The sequence below is a fragment of the Misgurnus anguillicaudatus genome, chromosome 16, assembly GCF_027580225.2.
Source record: "Misgurnus anguillicaudatus chromosome 16, ASM2758022v2, whole genome shotgun sequence".
Taxonomy (NCBI): domain Eukaryota; kingdom Metazoa; phylum Chordata; class Actinopteri; order Cypriniformes; family Cobitidae; genus Misgurnus; species Misgurnus anguillicaudatus.
This window is the reverse complement of record NC_073352.2, coordinates 4,685,079-4,697,915: the sequence shown is the minus strand read 5'-3', so window position 1 is coordinate 4,697,915 and position 12,837 is coordinate 4,685,079. Positions and strand designations below refer to the sequence as shown.

Genomic DNA, 12,837 nt, shown 5'->3' with positions numbered 1-12,837 from the left:
ACGTGCCCCCTTAGTTTGAATGGGCATGACGCCTCTGGACAGACGCGCACGTGAAAGCTGTCAAACACAAAACACACAGACACATGAAAAAACCCAAAGCAAAGCGGTCGATCAGACTGAGATCATGACATGTACATGTTTAAGGTGAATTAAAATACAGCCTTATTAATGAGCAAAAAGTTGGAATGTTAAATGCACCATTTACGTGTGGCTGGGAGCAGGTGTAGATTTCTTTCGTACCAACTAACATTTGGAAAATACAAAAATTTTCATAAATCCGAAAATTTACGCCAAAGGGACTTTACGAACGATTTACACAAAAATTTGTTCTGCTCGTGTTTCATGAATGAGACCCATTAACAGTAACAATCAAGTTCTGAGTTTCCAGCTTGAGTGCTACACTGTAAAAAAAATTTTTTTACACTGTAAAAATTTTTTATTGCAGCTGGGTTGCTGGTAATTTACCGTAGATTTACATTTATGTTATTTACTGGCAAGAGTTTGTTCAAAGTTAAACACATTTTAAATATTAACAAGTCTTTATCTTTACAGAATAAAACTACACAATAACAGCCTCATGCAAAGCATTCTGGGAACCAGAAATCATCATCAACCTTTTTCTGTTTTTTTGCTTCAGATTTTGTTTCCCAAAATGTTTAGCTTGATGCTGTTTTTTTAGTTTTACTCTGTAAAGACAAAGACTTGTAAATGTTTAATGTTCATATAACTTTGAACAAACTCTTGCCAGTAAATAACATAAATTTAAATCTACGGTAAATTACCGGCAACCCAGCTGCAATTTCTATGGAATTTTTTTACAGTGTAGGAAGCCTAACAGTTCAGCGAACATTCTGAGTCTCCCCCTGTGCTAAGAGACACTAAAGCCCCGGATACACTGCACGGTTATTGGCTGTCCCAGACGAAAGATTGCCATCGTGAAACAATCGTTGCGATTTCTGTGATCGTGGCTCTTCATGGGTGGTCCTATGTCGTCCACTGAGAGAGGTTCAAAGACGGACGTTTTCCCGGTCTTGCGTCCAAAGATAGCCTGATAGTTTTCTGACAGTGTCAGAAATTCGGCATGATCACCGCACAGTGTGTTTGCTGCTACAACCTGCGCACCGGTATTTGTTTACCACGAGCGTATGCTGGTGACGTTGCGCAACGTGTGACGCTGCTGCCAAAGCTTCCGTGTCATTATCGTACAGTCTACATGCCTGTCCTACCCGAGTTTAAACGATCCATGTCGTACAGTGTGATAAGGTAATGATCTTATAAGAGGGCAAAAATCCTGCAGTGTATTCCGGGCTTTACAGATCACTGAGAACAAACTGTGTAGAACTGTGTAATATACTCCCTTAAAAACATCTATCCTTATACCAGCACTTCCAGTGTAGTCTCTAGCAATCTTTTATTTCTATATAATCTATGTAATTTTATATAAGCGGTTTTCAACAAATAGGTCAGAACAGAGATATCAAACTAATTCATAACCATGCACTTATATCAGTTCATTGTAAAAATATAAATTTGAGAATCATTTTAGGATAGCTGATTAATCTCCTCTCCCTTACTTTAACAACAAATACTAAGGTGATATACATTGCATTGTGTATTTAGGGTGAGCATAGCAAGCATGCATGTGGATAATAGTTGGTGACCATTTGTTCATGATTCAATCAAAGCTTGAGTCAAGGCTGAATCCCAGGTGTCAGAGTCCTGCAACGGGTCGGGTACCCGCCCCTTATCCACTGTGATTGGACGGCTGTGTGAGAACTGACATTGACGAGCGGAGCATTTCACCCAAACTTGAATCTCTTTCAACTCTCGACGCTCAGCGCAGAGCACGGAAAAACCGCTGACCGCCGGCTTATTTGAAAAACGGCCGCGTGGGGTAAAAGCTTTGGTGTGCACGCCCAAATTACCATTACATGCGCAACATATGACATTTGACCCATCACGTCACCACCAATACAACAGTGCGCGACCTTTGTTGATTCTTCTCGTAGCCTAGTTGGAGCGAGCGTTGCTGGACTCTGGCATAAAGTTTTGCTGTTGATAGCCGGAAGCTGAACGTCTTCTCTTAGAAAGCATTTCGAGACGAGACTTAAGCCAATAGTATACTAGGGACGTCTGCGTATGCGCGCCGTCCACATGACGTCATTTTCGTCATCAAGAGGGTCCGCGGCCAAGTATATATCACTGCAGCCCGGAGACTGCAGGTGGGAGGAGCTTATGCCGCAAGTAGGAGGGATTTCAGAAATGTGCAAGTAGGAGGAGTTTACGCTTCAAATGGGACGGTGGGGAATCCTCTGGAAGTTTGTACAGCCCACTTGCGGCTGAGGCTCCACCCACTTGCTGCTAACCCACCCATTTGCAGCTGGCTCCGACCTCCGTTTATACCTGTTTCTCCGCGGCCGGCCATACAGTTCGCGTACAACAGCGCATGCGCATGAAAATATTTAGACAGGGCACTCCACTATAAACAATTATACAAAGGAAATAGACAGCATTTGCACACACACTATCGTTTTTCTTCTTTAACTTTTACTTTTACCAAGAACAGAACGCTCTGGAGCATGTTTGTTTGATTCCTGTTCTTTGTTGTCTTGTTGTTTGTTCTAAACTGTGTTTGCAATGGTGGTTACTTTTCTTCACCTATCCTAATGTTTTAATGTGCTGTAAATGTCGACAAATCAGTGCTGCCCTGACAGCCTGTTAGACTAATAATTTGAATAAGAAATCATTTGTATTGCGTAGAGTGTCGAACGCGGCCATCCGCGTGTAGCCGCGGGAAAAAGGTATACCCCAGCCTTTAGGAGCACAGCACAGCAGGGGTTGTGTAGGTAAGTTGTTCTTTTTCTTGGTCTTTTTTATTAATAGGTCTATTTGTGTATAGTTATCAGGTTCCATTTGTGCCGATAGGCTACTTAAATGGCACAAAACAGAGCGCACTTTAGCCTGTTTCATTAGCCTATTCATGACGCTGTTGTGATGTTGAGAGAGGTACGAGATAAAAAATAAAGCACTTTAATTGGAATGATTTATGCGTGTGGGGGTACGGGTCAGGCAACGGGCCAAATATTAACGGGTCCGGGCGGGTGCGGATTTAATTTTGATATTATCACGGGTGACGGGTCGGATCTGGTGTTGAACTTTGCGGGTACGGGTGGGAGCGGGTCTCCAAAAATTGACCTGTGCAGGACTTTGCCAGGTGTGAACCTTTTTTTTAATCTTTATGATGATGAAGTAGTTTCATCTATGATCTTAAAATCATTTAATCTGAAGGTGTATGTTTGAATGCTTGAAATGTTTGCTTGAAAAAATTTAAAACTTTTGTAGACAAATATACTGCCCTACAAAGGCAAAAGACCTTAACTCGCTAGAGTGTAGAACTGAGAAAATTGACTTTAAGTTTAGACTTTTCATTAGCCTCTTTCACACAGTAATTCTGGTAAATTACCATGAATTTACCAGAATAAATTTACCTGTAAATACAAAAATGTGCTGTTCACACACGCAGTGGCGTTCCGTTATTTTACCAGTAAGACATCATTCACACATCAGTATCAAAATACCGGTAAATTCGTTGAGAAAGCGGAGCTCAGTGTTGTATTTGTAAACAATCCACGTCGTTCATATCCACGGTCCGTATTTTGCTGTTTTCACGTCTGTGGTAAACAGTCGCGAAGTTGCTCATGACCAAACAACATTGAATGAGACGACGTCAAACCGAAAATGCGTTTTTAACAACACGACTGTTTGCACGTTAGGCTTCACAAAGGGCGTGCTAAGGACGTCGGCAATTCGGCGGTAAGCTGTTTTAAACAACTTTTGTGAAGAAATGTGGACGTAAACTTCAGGTGTGCTCAACTTTCAATTAGCGTGTGTGTGGAAACGTCCGTAAACAGTGCGGGGGTAAACGCGTCATCTGTATTAAAACGCTATGATTGGCCCGAAGCTGTCAGCACGGTCTGACGTCGTCCGTTCTAAATGCCGGTAATCCTATAATTTTCGTTCACACATAGCGCTTACCAGTAAATTACTGGTAACCTTTTTTCTCGAAAAAACAACAAAATTGATACTTATCCACATCATAAAGCAGGTCTTGAATGTCCCAAAAATATCAATAACTAATTTTCAACCAAAAACGAAGTTACTGCCTTTTGCCTTTGTAGGGCAGTATATACCTGTGCCAAACAGATACAAAATTTTTATTAGAAAACAAAATGTTTATTTTTGAAATAGATGACTTACACTGAATATTGAAGAAAAAGCAGCCAAAAAAAGAGCCCAGATTATATGGACTCCTTCTATACTCTTTAAACGTGTATCGTTTTGCATTTTCTAGGCAAAGGGTGACTGCACTTTAGATGATAAAATGTAGCAGAGTTATTTTGGATGCTTTTAGTCACCAACATAATTCTCACAGACACAGATACATTTGTACGGAGCCCCTAAGGGGACATGGAGCAAAAATTAAATAAAGTTTAGTTTCGCGCGCGCACGTGAAACTATCGCGTTTAGTTTCGCGTGTGCACGTGAAACGTTTGTGCGCGCACTTGAAACTGTGAAACTATCGGGTGCGCACGTGAAAGTTTCAAGTGCGCACAAGAAAGTTTCATGTGCGCACGCAAAGATAAACTTCTGTACATGGCATACTACCCAATTGGTGCCCCGTGTGGTTAGTAGATCATTGTGTAAAGATCACCACATATATTTTTGTGATTGTTTCATTGTTTTTTTTTTTTGTTGTTTGTTTGTTCTACCTGCTAAGCTGGTCTAGCATTGGATCATTGCTGTGTGAACTTAAGATGATTACTCCTTTATTTTGCTAGACCTGATTCTCATAGCAGGTGGTTTTGGTGGTAAGTTTTGCTTTCAAAATGTAATACTTATTTTTTTTGTTTTCTATTTTCTATTTTATAAGTCATCAACTTATTACTTGTCTTCAAGTCCAAAACTGAAAAAAATGACTTATAGATGTTTGGAAAAATTATTGTAACCAAGCAGTTCTGGCGCACCATGACATCCATAATAGAAAAATAATACTATTTTAGAGGTCAATGGTACTATTTGGTTACAATTATTTATTAAAATATCTATTTATTAATTAGAATTAAGTCATTTATTCAGGTTTAGAACAACTAGACGGTAAGTAAATGATCACACAATTTAGTGACAGGATGTATTTTGTTATTATTTTAATTCTAATACTACATTTTAGTAGTATAGTGTCTATTGTTTGATTGGTAAAATGGGTTTAGAGCAACTTTATAGCTACTGAAAGAACAAAATCTCCTGACAAAACATCAGGAATTATGTAGTTAATAAGCGTTTTCCATTACTGTAAACTGGAACAGAAGATGACCTCTATTATCTTTGTGAGTACTTACACTGAGTATAACATATGTCTGAGTTAGTACAGCGTGATGCTACCGAACAATTAATAATGATCAATACTATTATAATACATAAGAAACAGTATTTTTTATGGGATTAGGTTTGTGTTGTTTAGGCTTGTTGAACATGGTTGAGATATTGATGTGTTTACACGAAAGCTATGCACAGTAATGTGAAAACTCGTGGGTCATAGCTCTCTGCTTCACCACAACACAAACCACAAATGAAATTTTAAGAAAGAGTTGTGAAACAGGAAAGGACGTTGAGAGAGAGAGATGATTGCAAGTGTCACCACGGTAAAAAAAAAATTGGTGACGTTTATATATTTGCTATCGACATGTATCTTTAAGGTACTAATGTTAGCTCTTTATAAAGTGATATGTATCCATGAAAATATACACTATTGTGAATTTCTTTGTGGTTATTGTCCCGAGGAACGACGCAGTACTACACGTCTGCATAGATATCTGCACAGAAGCTGAATGCCCACTCACACTTCAGTGCTTACCCCATGCTTTGATTTGAAGACTTGCTGGAGAGAATCAGACAGATCTAATACATTACTGCCCTGGACCTGTACAAGGTATACTGGCAGGTGCCCCCAAACCTAGATATATTGGATAACACATGGCCATCTGAAAACCCAAGACCCAGAACAAAATGATAACCTTCCTGGGGCTGGTGGGTATCAGAGATTCATCCCTGACTATTGCTATGCCACTTACTGTAAAAACTTGTTGACAAAAGCACCAAAGAGCCCAAAGATGATCAGATGTGATCAGATGACTCGCTGCTATGATTTGCTGATATGACAGCAGGCAGGCAGATGATTGGCTTACATATGAGTTGCTATTTTGACTAAGATAATACTGATAATCAGGATCATTTTGGTCACTGTCATCAGGTTAGGACATTTTCTTACCTTAAAATAGTAGGTTTAATTGCCTTGCATAACCAATATGATGAAACTTGTTTTTACAGATTTTTTACAGCGTGTGCTCTAACGATGAAAAACTGCTCATTGTTTTTATAGTCTATGCTCATCTGCTTTCCTATACATGTGTCATTAATAAAGTTTAATTAAAAAAATATATTCTCAAAACATTATGACTTTTTTTGGACTTTTTCCTGAAAAACTGTAGTTAATTCTCGCATTATAATGACTCTAATATATTGAAAAGTTTTCTTTATTTTATTTTTGCTTGGCCTTAATCCTTTTACATAATGGTTTGTTTGCATTAAACAACACAATTACAAATTTAGATGTAATAGCCTGCGATTTTTGTCAACACTTCACCATACTGTCAAAAAATAACAACTGTTAAAAGAAGAAGAGAAATAACAATCCTTGTAGTGCATTTAAATTGTAGAATTGAGAGAGGGGTTTGTGTACTGTACAATAATGTGTTAAGAAAATGCTGTCAGTCTAATTCTGTTGTTCCTCCAAATCAAAAATGACATAAATGCTATAAAAGGAATACACAGAAGTGTTTTAGAGATTGATATTATGCTTGCCTTGACTGCAATGTCTTTAGTGCTTGACCCACAAGCTTGCAGTTATATTATAGCTATAAAGTTATAAAAATAGTTACTGTGTGTTTTGTTGTCATGTGCCAGGTTTTTTAATAATTTATATCTTCTGAAAGAACAAATGTTTAACTATGTTTTTTCACCATATTTTAAACTGCAACTGAAGGTGACCTCTGTTAAATAATACATACAATACAAGAGACAGTATTTCAACATGATTAAGTTTTTGTTCAATCCACATCGTTTTATGTTTAGAAATGTGGGTAATGGCTTTCTGTCTCATCACAAGTTCTGTACCACAGGAAGGGTTATGAAATGTCATGAAAGGATTGTGAAAGCAGGCAAAGACCATTGAAACAGAAATGGCTAATAAGTATCACATATATCTGCTGGAACTGATGTTTCTGGGATTATTTCTCACAGGTAAAGACATCTATATAAAACATTTGTAATAAAATCAGAAGGTGTTTTTTAGAATATAGTTTAGGGCTGTTTCAGAAATACAAGATGTATATTTGTATTCATATTCATCTTAGTGTGATAGTAGTATGTATTATGTAAGTTAATGTTTTATTCCTAATAAGACAAAAACATTTTTATAGACTATTGATCATGAGAGTATATATTATGTTGATATAAAATGTTGATATCTATTTGTCAGATACCAGTGGAGCGACAGATGTCCATATGATTGTGAGTGATGGTGAAAATGTCACTTTGTCTTGTAATCTAACTCTTTCTGACTGCACATCAACTTCATGGATATATTATAAAGACAGCAATTCAAATGCCGTTAGACTGTTTGTTGAAAATCTCAAGATGATTGATCATGAAAGACTGAGTCTGGGACCTAACTGCTCTCTGAACATCTATAATGTCACAAAAGAAGATGTTGGGTTTTTCGTCTGTCGCCCGCAAATGGAGATGTATCAATTTACTAATGTTTATCTGCATTTTCTTCAAGGTCAGTTTTTCTTTCTATTATGTAATTAAGCTCAGATGCAAAAGCCTCTAAATGCCACCTCTGTCAAAAATGGAATGATGATATTAACCCAATGCTTTTGATACGTATTATACATTATTATTCATCAAATTCATTCGCTTAAAATACACTTAATCCCAGTCTCAGATCATTCAGAAATACCGGTTTGTTGGCAGAATCCATTAAGAGTCTGATAAAAAAATGCTCAAGAACAAGAAAACATGTCTAACACACTTTTGCATCTGAGCTCTTCAATTATATTTTATTTAAAAGAGCATCAAACCTAAATGTTTACAGAGCAGAGTGAAGTCTGTCAAGTGTATGATTTGTGTTTTAATTTCTGTTGCAGTATCTCCACAATCTGAGATCGAACCAGGCAGTTCTGTCACTCTCTCCTGTCAGGTGTATTCATATGATAACTATTTTTGTAAGAGTTTGTTTATTATTGAGGGATTTCAGATGATCTGGGTGAATGAGTCTGATGTTAATCTACAATCAGACTCCAGATATCAGATCTCATCTTCAACAGAACACTGTAACAGCAGTCTGACTACAACACTCCTGAATGAAGACAACAACAGAGAGTTGAGATGTCAGATTATTAAAGGAACTGAAGTTAAGACCTCAGCCAGATACACTGTCAAGTATTCGGGTAAGAATATAAATAAGCATCATTATATGTGACCTGTGCTGGCAAAATGAGTCAGAAGGAGCAAATTTTTAAAAATGAGTTATTTATATGTTGACATTCTCTATAAAGAAAACTTTAAAGGAGCAGTGAATCAAATACTCAATTTTAACTCGATAATTTGTTATATAAGAGTTCATCATACTTAAATGAACATCCTGCAAGTTTCAGAACTGAAAACGTCTGTGCTACTGAAATATAACAGTTTTGCCACCAAGCCAGTATTACAACCGAGTGAGGAATTCAGAGAAATATGACGTCAAAGTAGAATTGAAGCACCTCCCCAAAGCCAAATACAACCACCACTTTTGTAGCCCCTCCCACAGCTCCGCGTGAGACACGTGTGTCTCAACAATCAGTAAACATGTCTTTAAAGCAACACAATGTAATTTTTAAACCTTCATAATAAATTTTCAAGACTCTTGTGATAGTACATCGACTTTAAATAGGTTGAATGACATGTCTACAATAGCCTGACGGGGTCTGTATCGCTTTTTCCTCGTACTTTAAAACTTAGGGTTTCGGGAAGTAACCAGAGCACACAAAAAACACAAAATTTGACTGCTTTACGGCATACTTCACTTCCTCCACACAATTTCTTTTTAACGTGAATTTTGCTGGAGGCTACTTAAGGAGTGTAGAGAGCAACTTCTATTATGTGACTCTGTGGCACCGTGTTAGTGTCACGTACCTATGACATGGGCGACCCGGGTTCGATTCCCCTTAAAGGCAATTTATTATATAAACTCACGATCTTGATTCATACATAAATGCGATCTTCTTTATAAATGACGGCGATTATCTTGCATATAGTTCTCTGTATTCAGATGCTGCGTTCATGTGTTCACATATTTACCTTTCTTTGACTGTGTCTATGATATTTACATTACAATCCAGGATGCTATAGCAGTCAAACTTGCTCAAACTCACACAGTGTAAAACCAAACCCTATTCATTCACCAATCAGATCCGAGCGTTTCTCTCTTACTCATTTGCTGCATTCCGCTGTCACTCACGTGACGTATTACAAAGCGGCAGACCTAAACACATCGGTTTACTTGGATTTGGAGCGACAATTTTCACATAAAAAAGAGAAAATACAAGTGCCATTGCGGAAAATCCTGGTGGCGAGGGAGAGAGAGACGATGCAACAATATTTGTTTGGAAAAAGGCAAGGAAATACTTCTGGTCGTTTATCAATTGGAAGGCTGCAGCCTCCGGAGGTCAAATATGGAGGCTGAATACGTCATCAAGCCTGGTTTATTAAGGTAAACTGAGCATTACATTCGCAATTCATAAGCATACTGCAACAATTTACGATTAACTAAGTATAATAGTCAACTTTATAATTGTTAATATTCTGAGTCTTGATGAAGTATGAAGCTTAGAAATATGACATCCGGAGGCTGCAACCTTCAGATTGAGAAATGGCTTCTGCCACGAGTTCCTCATCAGAAAGTTGTAACATGACTGCGTTTCTCCCTGATGCCTCAAAATGTTGATCGTTTAGCGTTTTAAAGGTTTAGTTTTTAGTCTAGTTTTAAGGTTGGCCAGTTCTTTTCCTTTGTGACAGTGCTGCGGCGCTTGTGGCCTCTACGGGCGCTAGGCGTGAAAAATACATGTCTAGCGCCCCCTAGTGGCCAAAAAGTTCTGCGGTGTGCCTTTAAAGATTGCCAAATGTAACATAAATGACTTTTAAATAAATTTTTTCTGAGAGACTTTTATTTTGATGCGGTGATCTGTTATGATAGAGTAACCATGGAAACCATGGCTGTGGAAGAACCGTCTATGGGAAGAACACAGAGGCTGTATAACCTTAACTCGGAGGCTCAGAACATAACATTAGGAATGAGTGGTTAAAGTTTGCTTTTGAAGAAGTTCCAGCTCGTGTGGGGAGCGTTTGTTTACTTTGTGTACCGCGGATTCATTTGTAAAGAAGTCGATGCTGGATTTGCAGAGAAACTGTGATTAAAAGCACCACTAATATTGGATCTGACAAAAATGACACAGTAGTATACACAGTGAGTAAAACATTTCACTTTATTTAAGTTACTGCGTTTCACTATTGCTTTGTTAGAAGAGATCGCTTGATATGTCCTGTTGTAACATCCGTGTCTAAACATGTATGTTTGACTGTTTTAATGTACTAAAAACATTAAACGATTAATAAAGGTGCAACACTTAACAATACGATTGTAATTTAATGGTAGAAATATACAAAGTTAGTGATAAGGAACGACTTACCAGCCACAATTTAGATTCTGATGCCCGCTTACTGTGTTGTATACGGTAATTTAGGCAGGTTTCGTTTAAAGGTCAAACACTCAACAAAGCTTTTTTATCATATAACTGTGGTATGTAACCAGAGCTGGGTAGTAACGGATTAAATGTAATCTGGATTATGTAATCAGATTCCAAAAATCAAGTACTTAAACTACATTTTAAAATACTCGTAATCAGACTACTGTTACTTTTTATGGATTACATGATTACATATTATTCACACTATGGCAGTATGATGCATAGTATTCACATTTTTGTAAATCTCTTTTTTTTAAAATTTTTCATAATAAATGTACCTACCGCTTACATTAGACAAGATGCAAAATGGAGCAGCACTCAGCGTTTGATAATTGGAGGCAAAGGCGTTGATTTGGCAAGGGACACTATAGACATGTCCCCACCAATATCCAAGGACTACTGAATTGTCCCTAGCAATTTTTTGATTACCGGTTCAGCTGACGTTTCAGGGGTATGCTATACATATCACTTCTGTTTATGGGCACTTCCCCCGGAAAACCCCGTCAATCAGCGGGAGAGCGAGAACCAAGGATGCTAAGTTATAGGAATCACTTCATGCGAGAGCTTTGTTTTATATCAAACTCATCAATGGCATGAAAGAAGAAGTGTGTTTTTGGATGTAAGGAGAAGAAAGCCAGCATTATGGAAACAATGGTAACACTTTACAATAACAGTACATGAATTATCATGTACTAATACATAAGTTAATAATCACTTTAATATGAACTAATGATGAGTTAAGCCATGTACTAATAAAGAACTAACCATAACTATGTCATGAGTCATACGAATTCATGCATGAACAACAGCCACCTTAACTACACGTTAGTACATGTTTGTTAGTTAATGTATTAATTAACACTTTGGTTTACCCAAATCAAATGTGCTCTAAAAGAACGAAAATAAGTTGTTTATGCTTGATGTTTAGATTTGTAATGCAAACTGTTTATAAATTTGCCCTTGCAGCTGTGTTACAAACATCATTAAATGCACTGGATTTCTTGCACTATTTACAGTCAACCTTAATCATAAAATGGACAGTGATGCATTTATAAATAAAAGGAGCAATTTTCTCTTATTTTGAGTGATTTCACTGCTGCCATTAAGAGTTATGTATTTTTGTTATAGTTTTAATGACACTTTTTTTTCTAAATTAAACTTAGTTAGCTATTAGATGATACTTATTGTGCAGTTAGATGATATTTATTGTGTGAACTGGCTTAATGTATTATCAACATGCACATTGCTGTCTTGTATTCCTGCTTTTCTTTTAAGACCCTATCATTTTTAAATGAACTAAATCTGTGTAGAATGCGTGTAATTGATAACTTTTTAACAATGTGTGTATAAGTTATGAATTTATGTTATTTTATGAGTAGTTAATGATGAGTTAGTATAAGTCATGACATGATGACACATTAACAAATCATGAATTTATGTTATTTTACTAGTAATTAATGATGAGTTAGTAATTATGTGCCTCCCCAAGTAAAGTCATGACATGATGACACATTAACAAATTATGAATTTATGTTATTTTACTAGTAATTAATGATGAGTTAGTAATTATGTGCCTCCCCAAGTAAAGTCATGCCATGATGACACATTAACAAATTATGAATTTATGTTATTTTACTAGTAATTAATGATGAGTTAGTAATTATGTGCCTCCCCAAGTAAAGTCATGACATGATGACACATTAACAAATTATGAATTTATGTTATTTTACTAGTAATTAATGATGAGTTAGTAATTATGTGCCTCCCCAAGTAAAGTCATGACATGATGACACATTAACAAATTATGAATTTATGTTATTTTACTAGTAGTTAATGATGAGTTAGTAATTATGTGCCTCCCCAAGTAAAGTCATGACATGATGACACATTAACAAATCATGAATTTATGTTTTTTTTTACTAGTAGTTAATGA

The 12,837-nt window shown here is 36.8% G+C and overlaps 1 protein-coding gene across 3 annotated transcripts in view; it reads left to right on the top strand.

Annotated features, from left to right (window-relative positions):
- LOC129422233 (uncharacterized) overlaps positions 1 to 12,837 on the top strand; it is a 158,614-nt gene that overhangs the window by 122,319 nt on the left and 23,458 nt on the right. Inside the window, exons 1-4 of one of the 3 annotated variants that reach the window (XM_073854042.1) lie at positions 7,265 to 7,356; positions 7,595 to 7,626; positions 7,731 to 7,897; positions 8,265 to 8,567. In XM_073854042.1, the coding sequence (XP_073710143.1) occupies positions 7,753 to 7,897; positions 8,265 to 8,567 (448 nt within the window). In that variant the 5' untranslated portion in view covers positions 7,265 to 7,356; positions 7,595 to 7,626; positions 7,731 to 7,752. Of the gene's footprint in view, positions 1 to 7,233; positions 7,357 to 7,594; positions 7,898 to 8,264; positions 8,568 to 12,837 lie in introns of those variants that run through there. The other 2 variants (XM_073854040.1, XM_073854041.1) reach the window with 2 other exon arrangements.